Below are 15,469 nucleotides of genomic sequence, written 5' to 3' on the forward strand. Positions count from 1 at the left end.
CACAACATTTGGAGTCCAAACAAAATATACCAGCAGATGAAGAATGACTGGGGGCATGTGTAGTTTTTCCTACTTAAATTTCTAATAGATGACTTCTAAGAGAATGATTAGGTAATAAATGTTCTTTGTAGCCTACCTGTAAAACATACTAAAAGTCTTTGGGGAACAGAAAGCGTCTCTCTCTTAGAAAAATTCTTTCTAAGCATTTTGATAGTTGTATGAACCCCTTAGCATGGAGGAGCTTTTGTGGTCCTTTGGCTTGGTTTAGTATTCCCTGTTGCCCTGCAAAACATCAAGTGTGTATTATATACATTAAGTGGGTGTATATATATGACTTGTCCTAAGTTATATTAGTATTAGTGTGTGTGTGTGTGTGTGTGTATATATATATTTATATATATGACTTGTCCTAAGTTATATTAATAAAATAACTTTGTGTGAAATAATTTGGCATTGCATATTTATTATTATTGAGTTTTTATTTGTATGGGAAAACTTAAAAAATTTAAACTTTCTTTTCTGGTTATAAGGTACTACGTGCTTGAGAAAATTTGGAAATGAAGGAAAGTATAAATAATTTAAATCGCTGATAATTCCATCATTTAGAGATAATCACTGTTAACATCTAGGTGTATTTCTTTTGTTTTTTGTTTCCCATGCATATTTACATATAGCTAAAAACTTCAGCTTGCTGAAATAATTAGTTGTAAATTATCATTACATTTTTAAGGAATTGGAAATATATAATTTAACATGCTAAGTCTCAGTGGAGGAGAACAATAGCCTGTGTTATACTTGAGGAATGTAAGGTACCAGTAGATGAATAATAAAAGCAGAAGCGAAGTGCCTTTTGTTTCACAGATTTGTATGTTTGCCTTTACCTTTTTCAAATAGCAAATCCAACAAAACAGCCTGAATCATGTGCTGCGCCCTGGGTGTTGGTACCTCCCTCAGGGTGGCAGCTGACTAACTGCAACTGTGGATTAAGGAAAAGAGGCTAAGTGTGGTGCGTGGGTGTGTCTCACGTTATTACAACTCAGAGGAGCTTCAATTAATGTGGCACTGTTTCAGGTTTCCTCATTAATGGATTTATACTTCTTTGTTCCCAAACTTGAGATGGTATTCCACTAAGAAAAATTAGGCTTGATTTGACAAGTGAAGCCATTGGAATTCTTTAATGTGGATATAATTCATGCGGTGACTTACGTATCTCTGATGCTTGGTGTGTCCTTTTCTGTGCCACTAGGGCAGTAGCTTCTATAGCATCCCCTTGCCTTTGTCTCAGAAGGAGCTTACTGACTTGAGAGAAGGATGTGAATGTGTGTGACAGCTGCTGAGCAATATGTAAAGGGCCTGTGCAACGCTCACCCAAACTCCATTCAGACATTATAACTCTAGGTGTTCAGAGGACAGCAAAATCAAGAGTAGCATGTGGCTGATCATCTAAATGTTTCGGTAGCTTTGTCAAAGAATGTTCTTCAGGTCATTTTTCTCTTTCATACCTTGGACCTTTGCTGGCACTGTCCTTTCATCTCTTCCTCCAGACTCCCCCTTGATGTTATTCTTTTCTTTTTCTTTCTTTTTTTAAAAAAGTAATTAATTAATTAATTTTTTTTATATAGGGTCTTGCTCTGTTACCCAGGCTGTAGTGCAGTGGCATGATCATGGCTCATTGCAGCCTTAACCTCCTGGACTCAAGCAATCCTCCCACCTTAGCCTCTTGAGTAGCTGGGACTGCAGGCACATGCCACGACACCCGGCTAATTTTTGTACTTTTTGTAGAGACGAGCTTTTGCCACATTGTCCATACTGCTCTCAAACTCCTGGGCTCAAACGATCCATCCATCTTGGCCTCCAAAAGTGCTGGGATTACAGGTGTGAGCCACCACTCCCAGCTGATGTTACTCTTTTCTATCCTGGCTTCCACTATGCTAATTCAGGCCCTTTTCCTAGCAGTGCAAATAGTCGCAGGTGTTAGTGCATGCTACACAAGACTGGCATCAGATTAACTTGCCTGATGCCAGGTTGGACTCGGTAATTTCTCTGCTCCAATCCTCTAGTGGCACTGTGTGGTTTGCTGAATGAAGTTCGTGGTGCTCAGGGAAACAGTGATATCTCTCACTCCCTTTGTAACACAGTCACAGCTGATGTTAGCATGCTGTGTGCCAACCCTTTGTAGCACAGTCACAGCTGATGTTAGTGTGCTTACTATGTGCCAACCAGGCTTCTCAGGGCAGTATCTTAGTTAATCCTCACAGCAGCCCTGTGAGGTAATCAACAATCCGAATGTGGACTATCATGATTATCCCTATTTTAGAAACATAAAAATTGAGGCATGGCATGGGCATGTTACTTGTCCAAGGCCGTGCAGGGTACCAAGTGGAGTCAGGATTTGAACTCAGGCAGTCTGACTCAAGATTTAGTATCATGTTATGCTATCATGCTATGTCCTGGGAAAGAGAGATGATTCACCTGCATACGACTGCTTGCTTTTTCTTGGGTGCATCATGTACTTTTTGGAGCACATCACTGCTCCCCCATTTGAAGATGCTTATTTCCCACATCTCTGCCTTTTGAGGTCCTATTATTCCTCAGAAGCCCAGGAGGACCACTTCGTTCATGAATCATGACATCACCCCTCCCCCATTGGAATCAAACTTCTTACCCTTGAAAAGTTTCACTCACTAAATTCTTCCTTGTCCCATAGTGTTACGTGTTCCTATTTTACTGATATTCTTTGAACATTCTTACACATAATTGATGCTTAAGTTTTACTGACTTGAACTGCATTCAAGGCCTTGATTACTAGGCTGAAGTATGAACTTGATCCGGCAGGTAATTTAAAGTCCTTATTGGTTCTTTAGTGTGTGAGAATTTTAAGATTAAGGGCTGTTTTAGGAATGTAAGCACTATGGTGTTCCCTAGAGTTATTTTACGAAAGCTAAGTCTGGAAGCAGAGACTGGTTAGGAGCCTATCACAGCATTGCACTAATAAGGTGGTGTTTGCCATAAAGTGGAAAAATCATAATGAAGGGAAGAACTTAATATGGTCTTATTTAAAATCTGCCGATAGGAATTTCCTTTTCATCCTCATAGCTGAGCTGGGGGTTTTGTCCCTCGCTGTTCTTTTCGCACCCTTTCTTTTGTGGTTTTGCTTTTTTCTCTACCTTTCTTGCCAATCTAGGCTGCCAAGCTCATTCTAGAGGTGACCCAAGGCAAAGAAGAGGGAGTATGACTCCTGGAGTCCTTCATCCCCCTCCATCTGCCATGCAGATGTGGTTTTCATGATTTTCCCCAAAGTTGGTCTTGCCTACAGGTTTCTGTTTTTTTCTGTCCTTTCAGAGCTCTTTGTTTTTAAACCCTCTACAAATCCACTTTCCAGAATCTCTGCTCCAGATTTTTTAAAGCAGTAACCCCCAAATGGGATGACACGTATGGAAGGAAGGAAGCTTTCTGCATGTCCATTTCCTGATCTCAACCCCATGATTACTGCCCCTTTGGATATAGTAGCCAGAGCTTCCCTTATCATAGCTTCATACTGTGCATTTTGCTTGCTTCTCACCTTCACTAGGACCTGCTCTCTGTAAGGGTGGAACACAACCCTACTTTTCTCACTGTCAGTGCAGTGTCTGCATCTGTACATGTTCGCTGAATGCTGACCAAATTTTCTTGGCTTTAGAGCTAAGTATGTGAGAATTAAATGGGATTTTCTTTAGCTGATCCAGAAACTGCTTAGCCAGCACTTGTATTATGTTTAACATTTGCTTCCGTTGGAAAAAGAAGGCAATTACTGGGCATCAGTCATGTGTGCCCTGACACCTTTTAAATGTTTCATTTAATCGTCTCAATAACCCTGCAAAGTAGGTGTATTATCCCCGTTTTTACCAATGAAGAACTTGAGATTTGAAAGTTATGTAACTTGCCCCAGGCTGGTGAAATGCCTACGCCACAACTGCAATTTATCTGATGTTAAAGTTTTTTGAAATATGACAGGCTCACGTTCGAGGACTGCCTTATGTATAGTTAAGAGACCACATGTTGACTTATTTGGACTTTGCTGTGTCTTTAGAATTTTAGAGCCACTGGGGACTGAAATGTCTTTTGGTCCATAAAGATAAAATCATCCTTGAAACCATTTTGAGGAAAGGTGGTATTATATGTTTATTGAAACTTACCAGAACTGAAGTGTAGAGTTTGAAATCTTCCAAGCAGGGCAGTAAGGAGCTAACAGCAATTTAAAAATGGAGTGTAATATAATAACATGTTTTATAACTAAAGTTCTGGCAGCTGTGTGGACAATGAACAAAATAAGGGCTGGAGGCAAGAGAGCCACTTAGGAGGGGTAACTACAGGAGTTTAGGGGAGATCATGGCCTGAACCAAGATGATAACCCAAGGGAGGGTGGCAAAGATGGGGTGATTCAAGATGGATTGTGGACTTGATAGAACTTTGTAAAATGCAAGTGTGTAGGGTGGAGAGTAGGAGTACAGGGATTGTTGTGTGGCATTTGAGTGGGGAACAGTTAGGGGAAGGAAGGAGAAAGAGGCCCCGAAGGAATCCAGTGTTTCTAACTTGGGCACCTGATGAACTGTTGATGCAATTAACCAAAATATGAAAAACAAGAGGCGGAAGAACAGGTTTGGGAGGAAGATAATGAATTCAGTTTTCGAATTGTTGGACTTAGACATCGGAGACATGGCAATGAATGAGTTTGCTCACAAAAGCATGTAGTCAGAGAGGCTGGAGACTAAGGAACAAATAACACAATGAAAAGAGAAGAGAAAAAAGAGGAACATGCTAATGAAACTGAGAAGTGGCAAGAGACATGGGAAAAAAGGCTGGAGAAAGCGAGATAATAGGTGAATTTAGAAGATTGTTTCCCAGAAAGCAAGAATAGTGGGCAGTGCCTGGAGGGATGAAGACTCAAGATGTATTTGGTAGGTAGAAGATAATCTTGGAATGGGATGAGGACAGTGGTGGGTGTATTATAGAAATACTACCTGCCACAGTGGGATGAAGGAAGGAGAGATGGAGAAGGATTTAGAGAGAAAGACCAAGATTTGAGGGCTACTCACTTCATTTTCTCATTCCAGTAAGACCCAGAAAGAGAGACATGAAAGAACTATATGCACACAAATTCAAAGATTATAGATTTCCTCTGATAGTCCTGATTTTACAGTCCAGATTTACGTTTAGGGTTAACTTTAACAACTAAGTAGGCTTTCCTTAACACATTTGTCTAGTGGAAAAAATTCGAGGAGTGTAGCTTTTCAATTTGGTGTTTAAGATCGGCCCGGTTTTTTTTTTTTTTAATTAAATTCTATCTATGTTGACATGAAAATCTTAATTCAACAGATTTAGCAGAAATAAGTGTTACCATTGGGACTCCAAACCTCCTCATGTTTTTGTTTAAAAATGTAGAGTCTTGTACTTCTCTTTCATCAGTCTGACAGTTGTTGGGACGATCTGAACTTTCAGTGGATATGTCTGCTCAAGTTATACCTAATTTGAGGGAAATTTTTTATCTTATACACTGAGATGATGATAGACAACTGCCTTATCTTTTTCTGGCATGAACAACTGAAACCACTTGGATAGTTCATTATCAGTCTCCAAGAATCTAGGTTTCCCCCAATAATTTATATTCCTGTCCATCCACTTCAAAGATGATTCTGTCATTATTGTCTTCTGAAGCTTGGATTCTTTGTAGGATACTCACTTGGCATATATCTTGCAGAGAAAAATAAGGAAGTTGAAATCCTTCCTGAAATCATTGTTGAACAATTTATACTTGAATGTAATTATAGATATGTTCACTTGCAAGAAGTTTCAGGAATAATTTACTGTAAGAACCCGGGATTGGACAGAGATTTCTCAAGACTGCCGTAAGGGGAAGGCCACACAAGTGGGGCTCTGGAACTCTTACTTTGAAACCACAGCCACCCACTTTAATCCTTTCTGTGTAGTGGTTTGGAAAGAGGTGGTCTGCATAAGACTTTGATTTGAAACTGGGCAACTTAAAACCAAAATTAAAAATCAGTATTTTTATGAAAGAGAAGGCTTTACCAGGCCCAGTGACATGCCTGTGGTCACCTGGTTAATGACAGATATGCACCTGTAATTGCCCATGTGGTCCTCTCCTCTTTGCCTGTGTTCTGTCCCAAGGACTGACACAACACTCTGCCTGGCTGTAGCCACAGGGACACTGTCCTTCCTGTTAACTCTTTCAAAGAGGAGGAGGTTATCTGCCCTTTTATTAATATTGAAGATGTTTAAATAGTGATTTCTTTATTTCTGAGGTAAGTACAGTCCTTCATGAGATAGTATGTCCAATCTAATATAACAGTGAGACATTTCCCTCTAGGGCTTAAGCTCGTTCTCTTTGATCCTATATTTGGTAGAAAAGGATAATGTTCACTTGCCATCTCCCACAAAATATGCTTTATGTAGTTTGAGAGTATTTATTAAGACTCCATCCTGTCTTTTATTCTTCAAGCTATAAAACATCAATGTTTTGAATATGTAACCCATGATTTGTCTCTTTGTCTCTCTTCCTTATATAGCAAATAGATTCTGCACTTTAATTGGCTCTAAGTCAGATTTTTTTTTTGTAAGGGTGGTGAAGATGACCACTTATTTTCACTGAGTCATCTCTAACTTAAGTGTATGGTGGTTTTGGCTAAGGAGTAGAACCAACCAGTAGTTTTTGCTATTCTTAGCAGAGTTTTATTATATTCTTCAGATTGGCATTCATCAGGTGATTATTAACGAGTGTTATGACTACACCTGCGTTTCCACGTTTAAACTGCTTTACAAAGGGCTTTCTGCTGAAAGCTAAAAATCCCATACCCACTGAAAAATCAACAGTTATTTTTTGAGAGCAAGAATCATCCCTAACTTATCTTTGTTTCCCAAAGTGCTAAGTATTGTGTTATTTTATACAGAGTAAACAATAAATGTATGTCAAACAATTGAATGAGTGAAATGTCATAATACTTCTGCATGTCCATATAGAGTAGTAAATTCTTGATCCTTTATTTAGTGCCTTCCTTCAAATTCTTGTGTACTTAGTCCATTTAATGTTGCTGTAACAGAATACCTGAGACTGAGTAATTTATAAAGAAAAGAGGAGGTTTATTTGGCTCATGGTTCTGGTGGCTGGAAAGTCCAAGAGCATGGCACCAATATCTGCTTGGCTTCAGGTGAGCATCATGTGCTGTGTCGCAACATGGTGGAAAAGCAGATAGGCAAATGGTGTGTGCAGAGACCCAAAACAAGACAACCTCACTTTATAACAACCTGCTCTTGTGGTAACTCATTCAGTCCTGCTAGAGTGAGAACTTACTCCCATGAAACTGCATTGATCCCCTCATGAGGGCAGATCCTTCATGACCCAAACACCTGTTAAAGGTAACACTTCCCAGCACTACCACATTGGCAATTAAATTTTAACATGAGTTTTGGTGGCAACAAATCACATCCACACCATAGCAAGTACTATCCTAGTTTTTCTCAGAATACTGCTACTTGTTTTAAACCTGTTTTATGGGTAGAAAAACTTTGGCAGAAAGCTTTATGAATTGCCCAATTAGTTCCTGGGTTAGGTTTAACTGCCAAGTTAAAATGGAGATTTGGTAGGTCTTTTTCTGGAAAGTAAAACAGGTTTAGGAAGAATTTTAACAGGTAAGTCTAAGATTTTTGTGATTAGGAAACAAAGAGCTGAAACACTAGTCTCACAAGTTCATATTAAAATCTATCTGTTGCTTACTCAAAACAAAATATGTAAATTACAAAAGAAATTAAGGTTTGCACAGACATAGTATACTGTAAAACTCAAAATATTTGGTTTAGAAAATAATTTAAGTTCCATGGAATTTAGAATTTGTTGTGTAGTATAGTGATAGCAATGGGAATAATTATACCTTTTGTCCAAGAGGCTATTGTTTTGGGGCTTATGAGCTGATGTTATTTTGAAGAAGTAAAGGACTGTAGCTCAGGATGTGTCAATAGGGACCCTCTTGGTATCTTAGGGAGTAATTCCTTACAAGTGACATAGTTCTGCATTTTGCAGCATGTATAGCAGCTATGCCTTTAACACTAAATCTTCATGTGGCATTTGGGCAAGCAAAAATACCTTGCCAAACTTCACATGCCCACTAGGAAGTGGTACCAGTCCTAGATGGATGCCACTGGAGGCTAAATTATGTGTCTGTGAACCACAGATAAATATGCCAAGTATTGGGAGTAGGTTTTTAAAAGTATGGTGGTCCTTTTTAAATAAATGATTCAAATCACTGTACTTTATTCCTGGGCAGTGAACAAATGGCCTGGCCTATAAGTTAGACCCAATTGTACAGTGGGCAGAAACCTCAGCTTATCCACAGCCAACTGATTTAAAGTATTAATATGAAGAAAAACATGTAATGACAATAAGATTTCCCTTATTTTAGCAGAAAAATAATAAACTTGGTGCTGTTTATATAAACGAAAGTTTTACCAACCCAAGGAAGAAAGAATGAAGCTTCTAGTTTATCATGAAATGATTCAAGTCTACCTAGCGTGTAGCCTCCCTCCTTTCATGGATAGACTTTCCTCCATGTGGGTGCCAGGGACACCGGATACCAGCGTTTCATGTTTTGTTTTCAGGATCAATTCAGTGATATGAGAATCAGCATAAACCAGACGCCTGGGAAGAGTCTTGACTTTGGGTTTACAATAAAATGGGATATTCCTGGGATCTTCGTAGCATCAGTTGAAGCAGGTAAATTATATATTTAGCTCTACTGAATTTTCTTCTCCTTTTCCATCCTTCGTTGTGGGGTTGGGGACCACAGAAATTAGTGTATTTGATATAGGAGGAGAAAACGTGAAAAATGCAACCATAAGGTCAGAAAATACATCCTCTTTCCTGAGATTATTAGTTGGGGTTACAAATTCCATATTGTTTATTCTCCTTGACTAATTTTAGTTTTGAAGAGTCTTAATTTTGTGATTTTACAGATTTTATCCATTTTGGACTTTATATTTGGAAATGCTAGCAAACAGCACTTAAGCAAAGATTCAGAAAGAGCTTTCCATGATCAGCCATGCTTGGTAGTAGATATATATGTGCTATTTAATAAGTTGATTTTTTTTTGAGTGTTCTAATATACCTATTGCCCATGAAGTCTTCGGGTGCTTCAGGACTTCTGCAAAAGGATTACTCCTCCCCCGTCCAGGTCTATACCCTGTCAAGCCCAGGAACTCTTTGCAAAACATTACAAGGCCTAAAATTAAAAAGAGGAGTTCCTTTATTTTTACTTTTATTTTTTATTTTTTTACATATTTTAGCTATATAAAATTGCATGTTAACACCAGTTAGTTCTTTTACATCTTAAGATTGCCTTAATTAGATAATGGTATTTTAGTTATGGAGTAATTTTAAGCAGTTTTAAATAGCTGTGTTTTCTTCTGCTCCATTCCAGAATGTATCTGAATTGGAAGCTCAGTTAAAATGCAGTATGTTTCATATTTCAAATTTAAGAGTAACTTTAATTTTTTTGTCCTTGGGAGGTTAATAAAGAAGTCTTATTGAATAGACGAGTTTATCATTTTTCCTTTAATGAAGATGCATTCTATAGAACTTCAAAAAACACTTCTAATGCTTTGTATGTTGTACTCAGATATTTGGTATTAAAAAAATAGTGACCCTTCTCCACCTGAAAAAGAGAGAAATGGTTAATTGAAATTCAGAGTCATTTTTCTTAAGTTCAAAGCAGCAACTAATAGAACATGTGGGATTTTTTCCCCAATTGGTTAATTTATTTTGCATTTTTAGGTAGCCCAGCAGAATTTTCTCAGCTACAAGTAGATGATGAAATTATTGCTATTAACAACACCAAGTTTTCATATAACGATTCAAAAGAGTGGGAGGAAGCCATGGCTAAGGCTCAAGAAACTGGACACCTAGTGATGGATGTGAGGCGCTATGGAAAGGCTGGTGAGTTTGTGTTACCACCATGTCTGGCATTTGAAACTGGGACCTGGCCGTTGGCAAGTGGTTCTAACAATTTGCTTCAATAACTTTTTATTTTTTCACTTTACTTATGTTTTGGCATTAAAGATATTTTATAGTTACATCATGACAAATCTTGAGCCCTACCCCTTTGAATATTCTGTCTGGACTTTTCACTAGCAAATTTACTGAATTCTACATTATTTGTTGACTGATTCATGTACTGGTTTGACTGAATGCAAATACCAATTGAAGACAAATGTATCTGCATCCAGGAGTTATTTATAATAATATTGAGTATTAAGATTTATGCTCTGATTTAACTTTATCTGCAGCATCATAACCATATTGGTATAAGAGAGAGAGCTTGGTAGGTCATATTCCTGTTTATTCTCAAAGAACTTTCAATGTGCATTCCATTAATGTGTTTCTTAATTATAGAGGCTAGATGGGAAAGGGCATTAAGCCTCTGCAGACCTACCAACTTATGATATCAAAATAAAATATCTATCCTGGTTTATGGGAAAGATTCAGCAAATTTGCTAGTTTTTTCATTACTAACATAATTTAACCCTTGTGTTTTGGGAAGGTGGTCTGTTGGTAAAAAGCCCTAAACTCTTGATTTATTTCACACACTGCCTGATTTGTTTGTCTTGTATATGTAGATTTTTTTATATACATATGTGCATTCAATGACTTTATTCTTTCCACTTCAACATCTATGTGTACTCATTTGATCTTCATGTGCCAATCAGACTGGGGCAAAGACCAACCTTCCCTGCCATTTATACGGCATAAAACCCTCAATCTCACCAGTATGGCTACCAAAATTATAGGTTCACCTGAAACAAAGTGGATTGATGCAACTTCTGGAATTTACAACTCAGAAAAATCTTCAAATCTATCTGTAACAACTGATTTCTCCGAAAGCCTTCAGAGTTCTGTGAGTATTTGGAGAAGTAGAAAGTACTGGTGTGGAGCAAAGCAGCTGTTAGAATAATTTCTTTTGTTTGTACAATTTTGATACTACCTTTAAAATGTAAATGATTGAATAACATAAATTATAGTAAAGAGATACAGTAAAATATATTTTTGAAAACCGTAGGCATTCCTCATAGAGTAGTTGTGAGTTATATAACGGTAAAATCAAAAGATCCCATAATGTTTTGCAGGTGTTTTCCACCAATCTTTCATCATTAGACCCACCTCTCAGATCTTCAGAGCGTGAAGTAGCAATTACATAAAATTATAAACTGTAACTTCTTTATGCGTTCCTTAGTCTTTACTGGCAAATAAAGGTAATAGTTGAGTGTAATGTAAAACTTCAGGAAGCATTTTTAGTTTTTGTGTGGGTGAATTTGATGGGTAGACTTACATATGTGGTTAAGAGATCATCAGTTTCATTAATTTGATCAAAAATATAATGCAGAAATTTTTCTAAGTGTCAAAGCAATACTTTTTCCTATAGACTTTGAAGTCGTGGTTTCTATTTATGGTACAAATTATTCATTTAAATTAATAATTAAATTTAAATTTCCACTAAATATTATGCACTTATACTCACTCCTTAGATTGTGTTATCATCTCAAGGTAACTCTTTTATTTAATAAGGAACTGTTACTATATTGTATAAGAAATGTTTAAATGTTTGAGAATCCTATATGACTGTTTTGTGTACTCATAAATATAAGCCAAATGGACTAATGATTATCTAGCTGATTTTATTTCTTGGAAAATTAATGATTGATTAAACTTAAAATCATCCATGCCTGCAGCTGGTCATTAATTCTGCCACAAATATTGAAGTATAATGAAAAAACTTAAGTTTCTACTACATGTAAAAGGCTGTAAGGAATGCATCAATATCCCGAGAAACTCATCTTGTTAAAATATATATTACACTAATGCGAAATGCATTATTTAAGTCCAAAGTCCAACTGGAGAGAATATTAACTAGCATTTTTACCCTTTCCAGAATATTGAATCCAAAGAAATCAATGGAATTCATGATGAAAGCAATGCTTTTGAATCAAAAGGTAAATATCACCATTATAACTTACATTTATAATACAGGAAAAGACATAGCACTCAGGTTCTCCTGTTATAAAAATTAATATCTGTGAGTGAAAGAAAAAGTGATCCACTGCAAGTTGAAACTAAAAGGTTAGCATGCAGATCCAATTGCAGCCAGGTGGAAGGGCGTGCAGTTCCAGTGCTGAATAGTTCAGGCACTGCAAACAAAGCTTTGGCAGCATGTTCCGGAGCTTTGAGTGCCTGCGTGCCTAAGTCAAATAAGAAAGACTGGTTCTTCCTGAGGCTGTCAGCTTTCTTGCTATGGTATGCTGGCAATGGGAATCTTAGTTAAGCATGAAACTATGAATGAAGTTTCCTTTCTTCTTTATTGTTGTGAAAGGGACAAGCTTGGAGGCAGTTAGCTATAAGAGGGAAATGCCAGTGGCAATAAAGTCATTAGCAGATGTACCCATTTGTAATGACAAAGAAGGCAAAATATCTAGGGAAATTTTGGAGTTATCTCCATCTTTCTTCTTCTGCCCATTCAGAAATAATTTAGCTAGCATACATCGTGTGCTATTCCTTGGGCACAGAAAAATAAGAATAGATCCGGTCATGTAGGCAGGGGAAGAAACCCAAAGAAGATGAGACTTCTTCTGCCATGAACCTAGACTGCCAAGAATGGGACTGCGTTTTCACAGTGCTTTGGTGGCTTTAAATCTACATTCAATAGTTTATAAATACATTTTCTTAAAGCCAGCCTAAATATATAAATTTCCCTTTCCTCATCGATTATTTAATTTTGTATTTAATTTCTGATAGACAGAAGTGACTATATTTTGTTTTCAGTTGCATTCTTTATCAAAGGAGTTTTTAAAGCAAACTTTGCTTAGTTTTCTCTGTAATGTTACATGTAAAGCACCGGGTCCTATTCTGCAGTGACTCAGGTGAGATAGCTGATCAGACATCTAGCTCTTGGACGACTAGGGGACTATACGTGGGCCCTGTCATTGGAAGGTTTTGTTTAGATAAGTAAGCACTAACTAGTATCAAGTAATAATCATAGGTACATTTTATGCCATAGTCTTGTGACAGATCTATGGGAGAAGTCAGAATGTTTTTCTTTTGTTTTCTTGGTGGGACTCCATTTGCTTTACTTAATATTAGTAGCTACCAGATCTTGAAAACTAGGCCAAAATATTCTAGTTAGAAGGTGGTCGTAACTTTAGTATTTGGTTTTCTTTGATCTTTTTTTGGATATCATTTTGTTTTGTTTTCTTTCCCATTACTTTTCACTTCTTATTCATAAATGTTGTGAAAACTGTTTGTTATAGACGGTTTTCCAGGTAGTAGACAAGATTATAGATTGTTTAACCTAAGCAAAAAACATTAATTTCCTTTTCCCTAAAATGGCGTGGTCTAGCATGGAAGATGATACTTTTGCTTTTCATAGCTGTGAAACTACGACGCTATATGCTAAAGTTTATTAATAAAAATATTCATTCCTTCTACTAACTTGAATGTAGTGTAGGCTACTAAAATTGTATGTCCCTGTGCCTTGAAATAATCTATATCTTCTATGGCTATCGGTTTTGTGATCTTTTAAAATAATATTGCTACAGATTGGAAAGGTATATCAAGTATCGTTTAATTTACCAGTGGTGAGAAATAAAAATGAATGACACAGTGTTTATTTTTTTTTCAACTAGCATCTGAATCCATTTCTTTGAAAAACTTAAAAAGGCGATCACAATTTTTTGAACAAGGTAAACCACAAAGCTAACAATTCATGCACTTTCATGGAATTGTTCTCCCTCTCCACTCTTCCTCATGGTCTGTGGTGCTGAGCACTGAGCCTCTTCAATTTGTCTGTCATTATGACCAAGCGACATAACCCATTTCCATTCTTTCCCTAGGGTCATCAGGCTTTTCTTACAGTTCATGGGTCTACCTCTGTGGTAATGGGTCTTTTGTGTGTTCTTTGTATACCTCTAAACATTTTACTTTTTTTTTTTTTTAACTTTGTAAAAAAAAAAAAAAACAAAAGGGAGATGCTCCTAAACACACACTTGTTTCCACTGGGTAACAGTAAGAAGTGAGGAATTTCATTTAAGCCGTACTGCTTCCTACAAATTGCATCATATTAGATTACACCAACATGCAATTGGCCCAGTTTTTAAAAACCTGACTTGTTTTTGGTTGTGGAAAACACTGTTAATAAAGAAGAGTTATTTTTGCTATGGGTTGGTGGCTTTGGAGTGTTGATTTGACTGCTCTGTTGACTTTGAAGTAAATTCGAAGTAAATACATTTTGGTTGCATCTGAGAACAGGTGCGTTTTGAGATTCTCCGTGTTGGTGTAGTTGGGCGGGGCTGCCTCACAATGTGCTGTGCATGTGACATTTGCTCCCGTGTCACGTTTGCCTAATGCTCTGTCACATGAATGCCGTTCAAGCTCTGTTTTGCTACTAAGAACTTAAAAGTAATAGTCAACATTTGAGATGCAATGGTCAGAGGATATTGTGCTATTGCCATCTAAAATGTTACTGTTTCTTACTTTTAAGGCTATTAACACGTTTACAAACGTGCCTTATAACATAGTACTTACTGGGTTTGTGTATTTTGTGTTAATCACCTAATATCGTTCCTTTGGATTAAGGTCTCTTTTGGACCATAAACAGAAATATCTTACCAGCTATGCAGGTCTATTTGTGTCAGTATCCTTAGTGTTCTTGATTTATATTTTAAAATAAAATTCCTGTTTTTCTATGGCTATTTAATTGAAACAGTATGATACTCCTTCCTAACACTGGCTAAAATAAAGCAATTCCTCTTCCTTCTCTGTTCTAATTTTCTCCCATTTTTCTTCAACAGGCTATCCTAGGGAAGAATATTTTTCTAGGTCTCAAAGCAATTTTCTTTAAAAAATTGTATGTGAATAATTTATTTGACAGCTGAGGTTTCAAGAACATTTAAAAGTACTGTATGATAGTGTATTTTCTGAAGTTTTACTTTTTAAATAATCATTGTTCTATGTAAAGGTATACTTACGTAGGTCCCCTAAGAATAAAAAGAATAAGACTGTACCCATAAGTTTACATATGAAGTTTGAATACGTGTGTTTCAAACAGTAGGAATAGAAAAAGGAAATGTTTCTTGAACATGTTTATTGCGGTGACTTGCTTACAAACGTGGCTCATTAGTAAGAAGGCTTGAAAAATGTGACTTGCAGCTGTCATGTTGTAACTGAGTAGTGGCAAGTAAAAAATTGGGATTTGGTAGATGTTGTAACATTTGAAATTCTTTTTTTCCTGTTAGGCCAATATGAGATGCTGCCCAGTTTATTAATAAAAGAACCCCGAAGCTTCTTCAGAAATATCCATTGATCCTACTCTAATACCTAGAGCTAGGGTTTATTTTGGCATCTATATCTTCCTTTTACTAACTTTGAATTGGAAAGATG

The 15,469-nt window shown here is 36.8% G+C and overlaps 1 protein-coding gene across 8 annotated transcripts in view; it reads left to right on the forward strand.

Moving 5' to 3' along the window:
- Positions 1-15,469, forward strand: part of LMO7 (LIM domain 7) — a 232,843-nt gene that overhangs the window by 197,392 nt on the left and 19,982 nt on the right. For 5 of the 8 annotated variants that reach the window (XM_032151028.2, XM_032151042.2, XM_032151031.2 and 2 more), the window contains 5 exons: positions 8,647-8,761; positions 9,818-9,979; positions 10,831-10,937; positions 11,970-12,030; positions 13,717-13,773. In XM_032151028.2, coding sequence (XP_032006919.1) covers positions 8,647-8,761; positions 9,818-9,979; positions 10,831-10,937; positions 11,970-12,030; positions 13,717-13,773 — 502 coding nt within the window. Of the gene's footprint in view, positions 1-8,646; positions 8,762-9,817; positions 9,980-10,749; positions 10,938-11,969; positions 12,031-13,716; positions 13,774-13,923; positions 13,966-15,469 lie in introns of all 8 variants that reach the window. The other 3 variants (XM_058437985.1, XM_032151040.2, XM_058437986.1) reach the window with 2 other exon arrangements.

Source organism: Hylobates moloch, unplaced genomic scaffold (genome assembly GCF_009828535.3).
Source record: "Hylobates moloch isolate HMO894 unplaced genomic scaffold, HMol_V3 SCAFFOLD_4, whole genome shotgun sequence".
Lineage (NCBI taxonomy): Eukaryota > Metazoa > Chordata > Mammalia > Primates > Hylobatidae > Hylobates > Hylobates moloch.